This window comes from Salvelinus sp. IW2-2015, linkage group LG4q.1:29, assembly GCF_002910315.2.
Source record: "Salvelinus sp. IW2-2015 linkage group LG4q.1:29, ASM291031v2, whole genome shotgun sequence".
NCBI lineage: Eukaryota > Metazoa > Chordata > Actinopteri > Salmoniformes > Salmonidae > Salvelinus > Salvelinus sp. IW2-2015.
Genome location: NC_036842.1, coordinates 32,146,048 through 32,159,840, shown reverse-complemented (window position 1 = coordinate 32,159,840; position 13,793 = coordinate 32,146,048). Strand labels below are relative to the sequence as shown.

The 13,793-nt window shown below is 47.1% G+C and overlaps 1 protein-coding gene across 1 annotated transcript in view; it reads left to right on the top strand.

Annotated features, from left to right (window-relative positions):
- The window catches only part of LOC111960899 (transportin-1), a 47,016-nt gene that overhangs the window by 14,251 nt on the left and 18,972 nt on the right, over positions 1 to 13,793 (top strand). The window contains exons 6-8 of the mRNA XM_070439530.1: positions 2,671 to 2,804; positions 3,324 to 3,405; positions 6,863 to 6,986. Coding sequence (XP_070295631.1) covers positions 2,671 to 2,804; positions 3,324 to 3,405; positions 6,863 to 6,986 — 340 coding nt within the window. The remainder of the gene's footprint in view (positions 1 to 2,670; positions 2,805 to 3,323; positions 3,406 to 6,862; positions 6,987 to 13,793) is intronic.

Sequence of the window (13,793 nt, the reverse complement as noted above, 5' to 3'; positions counted from 1 at the left end):
TGACCGTTCCCTGAAATGCAATTGTGGGAAAATACACTTTTACAAAGCAATTACTGTAAGGCTTGGGCAGTATCCAGATTTTCATATTGTCGTACTGTCCTCATACCAGGATTTCGCTAGTAGGAAGAGCAGAGAAAAAATGGCATCTGTACAGAACTCATCCAGAGCTTTCTGACTTCTGTCAGATTGCATACAAGTGTAACTTCATCTCCTCGTGCGCCGCACACCAGAGACAACAAGCTAGCTAAATAGGACAAATTAACGTTAGCTAGCAAGTGCAAGCTAACTAGGTAAATTACCATACATGTTTAATGCTTTTCGACCTGTCCCCAAATTAATGTCATTGGTTCAGAGTTTGTTTTGATATTTTAACCTGCGTGTCGTGATCGCGTTTGGTGTGGGGGGGAAAAATAAATGTATGCACGATAGCGCACGATGGCGCACGCGCGCAGCCGGTTTGGGCAAGGTGTTAGAATCACTGTGTTCTGAAGGAAACACACAGGGGAGCTCACACACCTACATGCATTCACATACAGTAAAGCCTAGACATACGTTATCCTTTCATTTCCTTGTTACTCACTGATCTGACACACAGAACAAACAACCTTTGTACTTTAGAATGACCTAATCTTGACTTGATGACAGATGAGTCTCTCCACTCAGGAACCACACCTGCTTTCAATATACTTTAATATCCCTAATTTACTGAAGTGTTTCCATTATTTTGGCAGTTACATGTGTGTTTCTGTACTGTTCTCTCTCTCCTCTGTCACCCCCTTTTCTCCCCCTTTCTCCTCTCTCTCTCCCCCCTTTCTCTCTCTTCGGTCACCCCTTTGTATTCTCTCTTTTCCCTCTGCACCCCTCACTCTATAAAAAGACAGAATCAGGTGTGTGTGATGTCGCCTAACGCTTATAGGACGTTGGTTGATGGCTTTATGTAGGTTTTTGCTGGAGAGCAGTTTTTACAATGGTGACTGGGCAGTTGGAAGGTGCTTGTGCGTGTCTACCAACCGGCTCCAGCGCTGGCTAGTGCTGCTCATTCAGACACTGCTGTAAACTACAGTGTTGTGTCTGAACATAGCGTTCAAACAGAGTAAGGATGGAAGAGGAAAATTGAAAGGAATTGTTTATTTAACCCCTTTTTCTCTCAGCAGACTTGCATTCTTTTGCATAATTGTCATTATTGCACCTCCCATTTTGACAGCAAGGCTCCTACAAGGACTGTCCAGCTTCATTGGTATGCAGTGCCTTGACTACTCTCTCACGCACACACTCCTGTCCCAGTCACCAGTCTATATATTTAAAGTTGTCCTCCAGTGATTAAAAAAAATATATATATATATACTGTTAAAAAGCAATATCCTAGGGCCTCCCGAGTGGTGCAGTGGTCTAAGACACTGAGTAAGTAAGTGGTCTAAGACACTGCCCTACAGTCTCCATAACCTTTGCCCTACACAGTCTCCATCCCAATTGGATGTGTCCACTTCCTTGTAAGCTATTGCTGACCTTGGTTTAACCTTGGTTGGAATGCTCCTCGATTGGCTCTCTCATAATGACAGAAACCTTGTATTTTCTTTAACCACGCCGTCTCGTTCTCCAAGTATTCTGGCTGGAAGGAAACAGCTCCCGCCCTGGAAACAGTTTCCATGGAAACAGCCTTCAGACAGCACCACTGTCGCCGCGCTCTTTGTTGCATCTGATCAGATTTGTGTGTGTGTGTGTGTGTGTGTGTGTGTGTGTGTGTGTGATGTACGTGAGGCTGCATATTAAATGTGTGTCAGCCACTGCCATCAACTCAATCTATATTTCCCTGGGAAGAGACGTTCCAAGGCTGCTGCATCATTTGCCCATATAGACATATTAACTACACATAATCAGCTGGCTTACATCATCAATGTCCTCTTCAGGTTTAGATAATAGAGCTTTTCAAGGGGCTTGTGTGTTTTTATGTATATAATTCATAGCTGTGATGTTTGCTGGTTGTGGGCGTAAGGTCATTGTGAAGTGGTAATACCTACCTTACAAGTAGAAGATTAGACACTCCTGTGGAGTAGATTTCAGTTGTCTTGCTGAGACACATGATCATATGTGACACACAGATACTTCTATTCTCCCTACTTTGGGTGTGCGACTGTGTGCGTGTCACACTGTGTATTACGGAACCCCTAGTGACTTTTACAGAGGAAGCTTTCTTTAATGTAGTCGTTCTAGAATTCCATCACACACACTGACAGCCTCACATGAATAAGCCTGTACTGTAGCTGTTTTATGTTTTCACTGTCAAATTCACCATTTTGTCCTGCTGTTCATTTCCTAAGTGGCCAGCCTGGCCAGGTTGTGTTTCTCCTTGTGGTGTGTTAGGTACAGTATGTGGTGTGGTGTGTTTAGGTACAGTATGTGGTGTGTTAGGTACAGTATGTGGTGTGTTAGGTACAGTACGTGGTTTGTTAGGTACAGTATGTGGTGATGAAGGCTTCTCATACCTGTTGTTTTTATAGGGTGACTCAGGGATGATGGAGTATGACATCTTTACTGTCCATATGGTCTCCTGTCCTTGAGGCTGGCTGATAAAAAGATATTAAAACACCTGGGGGGGCTTTCTGGCCATGAAACATATTGGTTAACCCCCCTCCCCCACATCTCCCTCTCTCTCCCCCCTCTTTCTCTCAGGGGGCGTTTGGCGCTCTTCAGAAGATCTGTGAGGACTCAGCAGAGATCTTGGACAGTGACGTGTTGGACCGTCCGCTCAACGTTATGATCCCAAAGTTCCTGCAGTTCTTCAAACACAGCAGCCCCAAGATAAGGTAATCAATCCAAATGTATTTATAAAGCCTTTTATTTTTTTTTACATCAGCAGTTGTCAGAAAGTGCCTTACTATAACCCGGCCTAGACCCCAAAAGGCAAGCAGAAACACCGTGGTAAGCAAAAGCCCTAGAGTATGAGTGTACTGGGCCTCCCTCTCCCTGCTCACAGCCTTGCCTCTTTCGCTCACTCCCGGTGGAGCCAACACCTTGCCTCGCCTCTAATTGGTTCCAAAACAACCCATAGCCAGGGGTTGTTTTCAGATCTAGCTATATTTACAAGCACTTTGATCCAAAATGTTCTCTCAGATCCCTCTTTCCTCAGGCTTATAGATGACTGTATCTCTCTCTCTGTGTCTGTCTTTAGGCGTTATCAGTGTCTGAGATCCCAGATTGGAGACTGGGGGGTGGAAAGGGGATAGAAAGGGGAGGAACACAGACAGAGGCAGCATTGATAAGGGGGAACACATGAGTTTGGGTGGTGTGAGGTTGAGCTCTGTTGTCTTGTTGTGGTGTTGCAGGTCTCATGCCATCGCCTGCGTCAACCAGTTCATCATCAGTAGGACCCAGGCCCTAATGCTGCACATCGATGACTTCATCGAGGCAAGTCTGACCCTGCCGTGACCTCTGCAGTCTGACCTATATACTCTGACCTCCCATAATCCCCAGACAGCCCTGTGACTATCTAATATGCTCACAAAGTCAGAAATGCCATGAGACTTCTGCAATCAAGTCATACACACACACACACACACACACACACACACAGCCCACCCAACTAGCCTCCGCTCTCAGTGCAGCCAGCCAGGCGGGCAGGTATATGGCCTCAGCTCTCAGTACAGTGTGTCAGTAGGTTAGGTCTGAGCCTCTACGCAGGACTACACTGCAGTACCAAGAGCCAGGCCCTAGCTGCAGTTCAGTACACCAACCACAATTCCACCGATTGGATCAGGGCTGATAATCCGTTAGGACTAGATCACATTAACCACTGATGAGCTTAACTTCCAGCCAGCTGGGCCCTGGATGAGGACGGATGCATCCAGCAACCGCACAGTGACAATGACAATACAGCAAGTGGATAGGAGATAAAGAGCTATTGTTTAAAGTCCCTCTGTCACGTCTTCAGCTGTGGGGGTGAGAGAGAGGGCACTCTGCGTAGAAGGGGCACAGGTCACATGAAATCCAATTTGCATACTCTAAATAAAGTGTCCATTTATTTCTGTAGGGCTTTTTAGAGCTATTTTCAATGGTGAGTTGTTTGTGATAATGGGCAAAAGGCCAGAGTTGATAGCAGGCTCTGAGATGCTCATTAGGTCAGTAGATGACCAGAGGCTTAGTAGTCTAATTGGTACAGAAAGTGATCTGAAAGGCTAAACTGATCCGAGATCAGCAATCCTACTCTTGAGATGCAGTGTAGGACCTAGGGCTTCAGAGGGACCAAAAATCTTGCAATACATTGCATCAAACTCAAAAATCAAGACAATAACAGAAAACATAGCATCACTTAATGTGCCTGACATATCTTCTGTAGTCGGACTGTTTTAGTGAAGGAGGAGCAATGCTTTTTGATAACATTATGAATAAATCAAACAGGTCTGGAGACGCTTTGGGCTGCCGCACACACAGAGACCAAACTGTCACGGACACCACATGACACAGAGCATAAAATAATGACCAATAGCGACAAGTGTCACATCAAAGGTGACAGGCTTGTGGTGCTGAAAGGACAGCGACCGTAATACCTGTGCACTCCATGGCGCTGAAGGAGAGACCGTTTTGGTCAAACACACAGACGTGGCTGATACACAGGCGACAGCAGTCACACACAGCATATGTTATTTAATAATGTTAAGGAATCAGCAGCTTCAGTAGGCCCCATGAAATCAGAACAATACAAAAGCACAACCATTTCATATCCAAAAAGAAATGAACAAACCAGCTATAACTTCCCATTACAAGTATATTTTATCACCTTCATCACACTAATGGGTGACGTAAGCTTTTTAATTGCAACAATGTTTCACAGTCATTATTTTCAAGAGATAGCTAACCGCAAGCGAGCTGCAACAAAATCTTGAAAAGGGTGAAGCTAATAAATTAACAACAACATCCACCTTGAAGTTGATAACTGCTGCTCCAGCCGTCGTCGCCGTTGGCAGACTACTACAACACAAGCTAGCTAACGTTACTAGCTTTACGCCCCGATCACACCGACAGCATCGTTGTATTTTGTTACACCAGAGGTACATTATTTTCCAATGGAACGCTGTGCAGCATTGCGTTGCAGAGGCAGTTGGAGTGCATTTTGTTTTCTGTGTGGCGCATACGTTGGATTTATCTAACGTATGCATAAACTTGACAGAAATAATAGCAAAAGGTGAATGTTGAAGTTTTGTTGCACATATCCAGTAACAGTGTTGGATTACATAATGGAAAAAGTTTGACTGCAGAATTTATTATGCATCATTGATGCAATGATGCTGTCGGTCTGATCGAGGCGTTAGCGTGGGAAAACAACTACTGCTTACACCACTGATTATTTGCTTTTGCGCTGGTGAAGAAGCCGGATGTAGAGGTCCTGGGCTGGCGTGGTTACACGTGGTCTGTGGTTGTGAGGCCGGTTGGACGCACTACCAAATTTACTACAACGACGTTGTAGGTGGCTTATGGTAGAGAAATGAACATTAAATTCTCTGGCAACAGCTCTGGTGGACATTCCTGCGGTCGGCATGCCAATTGCACGCTCCCTCAACTTGACACATCTGTGGCATTGTGTTGTGTGTCAAAACTGCACATTTTAGTGGCCTTCTATTGTTAAATCAAATCAAGTTGTATTTGTCACATGCGCCGAATACAACCTTACCATGAAATGCTTACATACAAGCCCTTACCCAACAATGCAGTTGAAGAAATAGAGTTAAGAAAATATTTACTCAATAAAGTATGACAATAAAGAGGCTATATATGGGGCACCGGTACCAAGTCAATGTGGAGGCTATATACGGGGTACCGGTACCGAGTCAATGTGGAGGCTATATACGGGGTACCGGTACCGAGTCAATGTGCGGGGGTACAGGTTAGTCGAGGTAATTTGTACATGTAGGTAGAGGTAAAGTGACTATGCATAGATAAACAGCGTTCCCAGCAGCGTTCCCAGACTGCCTGTTCAGGGGCAGAACGACAGATTTGTACCTTGTCAGCTCGGGGATTCGATCTTGCAACATTTCGGTTACTAGTCCAACGCTCTAACCACTAGGCTACTCTCCTGTCCCATAAATTGTAAACAAATTTATGCACAAAATTTGAGAGAAATATGCTTTTTGTGCATATGGAACATTTCTGGGATCTTTTATTTCAGCTCATGAAACATGGGACCAACATTTTACATGTTGCATTTATATTTTTGTTCAGTATAGATAATTTAATAATAAAGAAAAACATGTTTATTTATTAGCCTAGTGGTTATAAGTATTTAGGCATATGATGTGAAATAGGCCTCATATGAAATCATTGTCAAAGGCACAAGAGATACTGTTGCATGTAGGTCTAGATTATTTACAGATTGATTATATAGAAATATCAAAACATTATTTTAACTACTCCAAAGCAATTGCATGTGGCGCTGGGAACCACTGACTCGCTGCATTTTTCTATTATCAGGACACCTGCTGGTAACTCTTAACTGGTTAGGACAGCTCATGAGGTGTCTTAAATATCTGTCGACGAGGTGGGACTCTTATCACTAAAGAGGCATCATGCAAAGCTTTTATTTTTATCCTTAAGAGTAGGAGTAAAATGTCTATATTCTCACCACTTATGAACAATTTTATATTCTGAGACCCTCTATGGTTACGGGTCCTGGTCAGAACTCATGACATATGAAGACATTCTGGTCTCCTTTCCTTGGCTCTGTGTCAAATACTTACAAAATAAGCCAATGTCTGCTTTCCTTCATTAGTAATGCAATGTCAAAAAACACAGGATGCATCTCCAAGTAATGAAGGTTGGGACTAGTATGTGTGCTTGTGTTTTGATGTTTGACCCTCCTCCCTCCCTGTAGAACCTGTTTGCCCTGGCGACTGATGAGGAGCCAGAGGTGAGGAAGAACGTTTGCAGAGCTCTGGTCATGCTGCTGGAAGTCCGCATGGACCGTCTCCTAACCGCACATGCCACAACATCAAGAGGTGAGACTGGTACTGGGGCTGAGGGTAGGACTGGGTTGGGCTAGGACATGGACCGTCTCCTACCGCACATGCACAACATCATAGAGGTGAGACTGGTACTGGGGCTGAGGGTAGGACTGGGTTGGGCTAGGACATGGACCGTCTCCTACCGCACATGCACAACATCATAGAGGTGAGACTGGTACTGGGCTGAGGGTAGGACTGGGTTGGGCTAGGACATGGACCGTCTCCTACGCGCACATGCACAACATCATAGAGGTGAGACTGGTACTGGCTGAGGGTAGGACTGGGTTGGGCTAGGACATGGACCGTCTCCTACCGCACATGCACAACATCATAGAGGTGAGACTGGTACTGGGGCTGAGGGTAGGACTGGGTTGGGCTAGGACATGGACCGTCTCCTACCGCACATGCACAACATCATAGAGGTGAGACTGGTACTGGGGCTGAGGGTAGGACTGGGTTGGGCTAGGACATGGACATGGACCGTCTCCTACCGCACATGCACAACATCATAGAGGTGAGACTGGTACTGGGGCTGAGGGTAGGACTGGGTTGGGCTAGGACATGGACCGTCTCCTACCGCACATGCACAACATCATAGAGGTGAGACTGGTACTGGGGCTGAGGGTAGGACTGGGTTGGGCTAGGACATGGACCGTCTCCTACCGCACATGCACAACATCATAGAGGTGAGACTGGTACTGGGCTGAGGGTAGGACTGGGTTGGGCTAGGACATGGACCGTCTCCTACCGCACATGCACAACATCATAGAGGTGAGACTGGTACTGGGCTGAGGTGTGACTGGGTTGGGCTAGGACATGGACCGTCTCCTACCGCACATGCACAACATCATAGAGGTGAGACTGGTACTGGGGCTGAGGGTAGGACTGGGTTGGGCTAGGACATGGACCGTCTCCTACCGCACATGCACAACATCATAGAGGTGAGACTGGTACTGGGCTGAGGTAGGACTGGTTGGGCTAGGACATGGACCGTCTCCTACCGCACATGCACAACATCATAGAGGTGAGAATGGGACGGGGCTGAGGGTAGGACTGGGTTGGGCTAGGACATGGACCGTCTCCTACCGCACATGCACAACATCATAGAGGTGAGAATGGGACTGGGGTATTGGGTCTGGGGGTAGGACTTGGGCTTGTATTCTGTAATGCCTGGTGTACACTACAGGACTTTCAAAATCCTAACATCACTGAGCCTCTCACATTGAACAACTGTCTTACCTGTAGTTGTTTTGTGTTGCCAACATAGTGTTGCGCACGCTAACCATCTGGCAGAGACGTGTCACACACTACAAGATTCTTCACTTGGTCGTGAGGATTCTCTATACCACGCTGTCTCAYCAAAACAATGATACGATTTAACGTAGCTACGAGCTGTGGCTCAAAGCAGCCTCACAAAGGTTCAGTAACACATTCACACTTGCCATACAGAGTTGAAAGATCTAGCCAACGTTTTGAATTGAATAATATTGCTTGTGAACTTCAGAGCTGTAACGATTTGACACTTTGGTTAAAGGCAAGTACAATACACATACTAGTAGTAGTCATAGCTCCTGCTCCAGAGTCTACACATTCTGGGTGATGTGGTACAACGTCAGCATCTCACTTGCTTCTTCTCTAGCCAGCTCTCATTGGCTATTGCTGATCACGTTCTGAAAACTTGTCATTGCACATCTCACACAAGAGCATTGCAGATTTTGTGCCCATAAAATCAAACATCCTTGAAAATATCGTGACGTCTGGGACTGCTCAAAGACGGAGCAGTAGCCCTTAGATTGCATCTCTGACCCGCTCACATTAAACAAGTGTCGGTGACAGCAACGACATGGGTATTTTGTCTACGATCTCAAAAACCTGTCTGGGACAGCTATACCATGGCCAAAATGGTGTAGTGTACACACGGTTTAAGCTGCAGGGCGGGAGGTGTAGGGGGAGCGAATTAAGTTGCGAGGGAGGGATATAGAGAGGAAAGGAGGGAGGAAAACAAACCGATTTAATGGATTCCTCTTGGTCTCATCAAATCAGCTCAAGATGTCAACTTGTGGCCAAAAGCCTTATTCTCTAAACAGGTTCATCTGAAAGATTTAATTCTCTAGACAGGTTCATCTGAAAGGTTTAATTCTCCAGACAGGTTCATCTGAAAGATTTAATTCTCCAGACAGGTTCATCTGAAAGAAGAGAGAGATCTACCGGCACATGCACAACATCATAGAGGTGAGACTGGTACTGGAGGGTGAGGGTAGGACTGGGTTGGGCTAGGACATGGACGCGTCTCCTACCGCAACATGCACAACATCATAGAGGTGAGACTGGTACTGGGCTGAGGGTAGGACTGGGTTGGGGCTAGGACATGGACCGTCTCCTACCGCACATGCACAACATCATAGAGGTGAGACTGGTACTGGGGCTGAGGGTAGGACTGGGTTGGGCTAGGACATGGACCGTCTCCTACGCACATGCACAACATCATAGAAGGTGAGACTGGTACTGGCGGCTGAGGGTTGGACTGGGTTTGGGCTAGGACATGGACCGTCTCCTACCGCACATGCACAACCATCATAGAGGTGAGCACTGGTACTCTGGGCGCTGAGGGTAGGACTGGGTTGTGGGCTAGGACATGGACGTCTCCTACCGCACATGCACAACATCATAGAGGTGAGACTGGTACTGGGGCTGAGGGTAGGACTGGGTTGGGCTAGGACATGGACCGTCTCCTAACCGCACATGCACAACATCATAGAGGTGAGAATGGAGGACTGGGGCTGAGGGTAGGACTGGGTTGGGCTAGGACATGGACCGTCTCCTACCCGCACATGCACAACATCAAAGAGGGTGAGAATGGGGAACTGGGGGTAATTGGGTCTGGGGGTCAGGAACTTGGGCTTGGTATTCTGTAATGCCTGGTGTACAGCTAACAGGACTTTCAAAACTCCTAAGCATCACTGGACGTAGCGCTCTCACATTCGAACAACTGTTCCTTAACCTGTAAGTTGTTTTGTGTGTTGCCAACTATAGTGTTGCGCACGCTAACCATCTGGCAGAGAACGTGTCACACCTACAAGATTCTTTCACTTGGTCGTGAGGATTCTCTATACCCACGCTGTCTCACCAAAACAATGATACGATTTAACGTAGCTACGAGCTGTGGCTCAAAGCAGCCTCACAAAGGTTCAGTAACACATTCACACTGCCATAAGAGTTTGAAAGATCTAGCCAACGTTTTGAATTGAATAATATTGGCTTGTGAACTTCAGAGCCTGTAAACGATTTGACACTTTGGTTAAAGGCAAGTACAATACACATACTAGTAGTAGTCATAGCTCCTGCTCCAGAGTCTACACATTCTGGGTGATGTGGTAAACGTCAGCATCTCACTTGCTTCTTCTCTAGCCAGCTCTCATTGGCTATTGCTGATCACGTTCTGAAACTTGTCATTGCACATCTCACACAAGAGCATTGCAGATTTTGTGCCCATAAAATCAAACTCCTTGAAAATATCGTGACGTCTGGGACTGCTCAAAGACGGAGCAGTAGCCTTAGATTGCATCTCTGACCGCTCACATTAAACAAGTGTCGGTGACAGCAACGACATGGGTATTTTGTCTACGATCTCAAAAACCTGTCTGGGACAGCTATACCATGGCCAAAATGGTGTAGTGTACACACGGTTTAAGCTGCAGGGCGGGAGGTGTAGGGGGAGCGAATTAAGTTGCGAGGGAGGGATATAGAGAGGAAAGGAGGGAGGAAACAAACCGATTTAATGGATTCCTCTTGGTCTCATCAAATCAGCTCAAGATGTCAACTTGTGGCCAAAAGCCTTATTCTCTAAACAGGTTCATCTGAAAGATTTAATTCTCTAGACAGGTTCATCTGAAAGGTTTAATTCTCCAGACAGGTTCATCTGAAAGATTTAATTCTCCAGACAGTTTCATCTGAAAGATTTAATTCTCTAGACAGGTTCATCTAAAAGCTTTAATTCTCCAGACAGGTTCATCTGAAAGATTTAATTCTCCAGACAGGTTCATCTGAAAGATTTAATTCTCTAGACAAGTTCATCTAAAAGCTTTAATTCTCCAGACAGGTTCATCTAAAAGCTTTAATTCTCCAGACAGGTTCATCTGAAAGGTTTAATTCTCCAGACAGGTTCATCTGAAAGTTTAATTTCTCCAGACAGGTTCATCTGAAAGGTTTAATTCTCCAGCAGGTTCATCTGAAATCTTTAATTCTCCAGACAGGTTCATCTGAAAGCTTAATTCTCCAGACAGGTTCATCTGAAAGCTTTAATTCTCCAGACAGGTTCATCTGAAAGCTTTAATTCTCAGAACAAGTTTCATCTGAAAGGTTTAAATCTCTCGCAGACAGGTTCATCTGAAAGGTTTAATTCTCTAGAGCAGGTTCATCCTGAAAGGTTTAAATTCTCCTTATGACACAGGCTCAACCTCTGAGAAAGATTTAATTCTCCCAGACAGGTATCATCGTAGAAAAGTTAATTCTCCAGCCAGCACAGGTTCCGAATGACTGCAAACAGATATATGAAATCTCTTCCAGACAGGTGGATTCATCCTGCAAGAACATTGTACAATTGCCATCTAACAGTTTCGCTAAGAACAAGGTATTATGTAATTCTCCAAGACAGGTTCATCTGAAAGCTTAATTCTCTAGACAGGTTCATCCTGAAAGATTTAATTCTCTAGACAGGTTCATCTGAAAGGTTTTAATTCTCCAGAACAGGTTCATCTGAAAGCCTTTAATTCTCGCAGACAGGTTCATTCTGAAAAGCTTTAATTCTCCAGACAGGTTCATCTGAAAAGCTTTTAATTCTCCTAGACAAGTTCAATCTGAAAGGTTTAATTCTCCAGACAGGTTCATCTGAAAAGGTTTAATTCTTCTCTAGACCAGGTTCATCTGAAAGATTTTAATTCTCCAGACAGGTTATCTGAAAAGAATTTTAATTCTCTAGACAGGTTCATCTGAAAAGGTTTTAAATTCTCCCTAGACAGGTTTCATCTGAAAGGTTTAATTCTCCAGACAGGTTCAATCTGAAAGGTTTAATTCTCATAGACAGGTTCATCTGAAAAGATTTAATTCTCCAGACAGGTTCATCCATAATCTGTCATGTGAATGTGAATTTGTGGCTGCCCCAGCTCCTGGCCTTGAAATGAATAACTGAATATTGATTGAGGTAGTGAATTAAACAAATATAATGCTAATAGTACTACATTTCCCATGGTCCCTCTCCTCAGTACATGCTGCAAGAGGACTCAGGACCAAGGATGAGAACGTGGCGTCTGGAGGCCTGTGAGTTTCTGGGCTGACAACTGCTGAAATAGCCCTGTCCTGTAAGGATGTGCTGTGTAACTAAACGCTTCCTCCAAGTGAGTAACACACATACAGACAAAAGCTGTCCATTTCCTAGGCTCCCCCGGTGTACTGTCCTCATTCCTGTCACCCTGGGCCGTTGATCAGGGCCATAGCTGTTTAGAGCTCAATCTGTGACACAGATGGTGACACTGCTGCATTAAATGTTGCCCTGTTTCCCTGCCTGTCTCCCCATGCTCCCCTCCCCCACCCATCCATGTTCCCTTCCCCATCCCTTCCGTGCTCCTTCTCCCCATCGTTCCCCTGCCGTGCTCCCTCTCCCCCATCCCCTCCGTGCTCCCTCTCCCCCGTCCCCTCCGTGCTCCCTCCCCCCGTCTCCGTGCCCTCTCCCCCGTCCCTCCGTGCTCCCTCTCCCTCGCCGTCCCCTCCGTGCTCCCTCTACCTCCGTCCCCTTTGCTCCCTCTACGCCCGTCCCCCTCCGTGCTCCCTCTCCCCATTCTCCCTTCTCTCCGCATAGCTCCCTCTCCACCATGCTCATGTCTCCTCTCCCATGCTCCTCTCCCCATCCCTCCGTGCTTCCCTCTCCCCATGCTCCCTCTCCCCATTTGCTCCCTCTCTTCCCATCCCCTGCCGTGCTCTGCCTCTCCCCCCATCCCCTTCCGTGCTCACTTGCTCCCATGGCCTCCTCTCCCCATCCCCTCCCATGCTCCCGTCTCCCATGCTCCCTCTCCCCCATCCGCTCCGTGCCTTCCCTCTCCCCATTCAGCCGTGCTCCCTCTCCCCATGCTCACTCTCCCCATCCCCTCTGTTCTTCTTCCCATCCCCCTACGTGCTCCCTCTCCCCATGCTCCCTCTCCCCCATCCCTTCCGTGCTCCCTCTCCCATGCTCCCTCTCCCCATCCCCCTCCACGCTAACCTTCCCCCATCCCCTCCGTGCTCCCTCTCCCATCCCTCCGTGCTCACCTCCTCCCCATCCCTCCGTGCTCCCTCTCCTCCATGCTCCCTCTCCCATCCACTCCGTTCTCCCATCCCCTCCGTGCTTCCCTCTCGCCCATGCTCCCTTCTCCCGCATCCCCTCCGTGCTCCTCTCCTCCCATGCTCCCTCTCCCCATCCCTCCGTGCTCCCTCTCCCCATGCTCCCTCTCCCATCCCGATCCGTGGCTCCTCTACCCATGCTCCCTCTCCCCCATCCCCTCCGTGCTCCTCTCCCCATTCCCTCCGTGCTCCCTCTCCCCATGCTCCCTGTTCCCATCCCCTTCCGTGCTCCCTCTTCTCTCTGTGCTCCCTCTCACCCATCCCCTCCGTGCTCCTCTCCCATTCCTCCGTGCTCCCTCCCCCATGCTCCTCTCCCTCATCCGCCTCCGTGCTCGCCTCTCCCCATGCTCCTTTCTCCCACATTCCCTCCATGCTCGCCTCTGCCCCATCCCCTCTGTGCTCCCTCTCCCATGCTCCCTCTACGCCTAT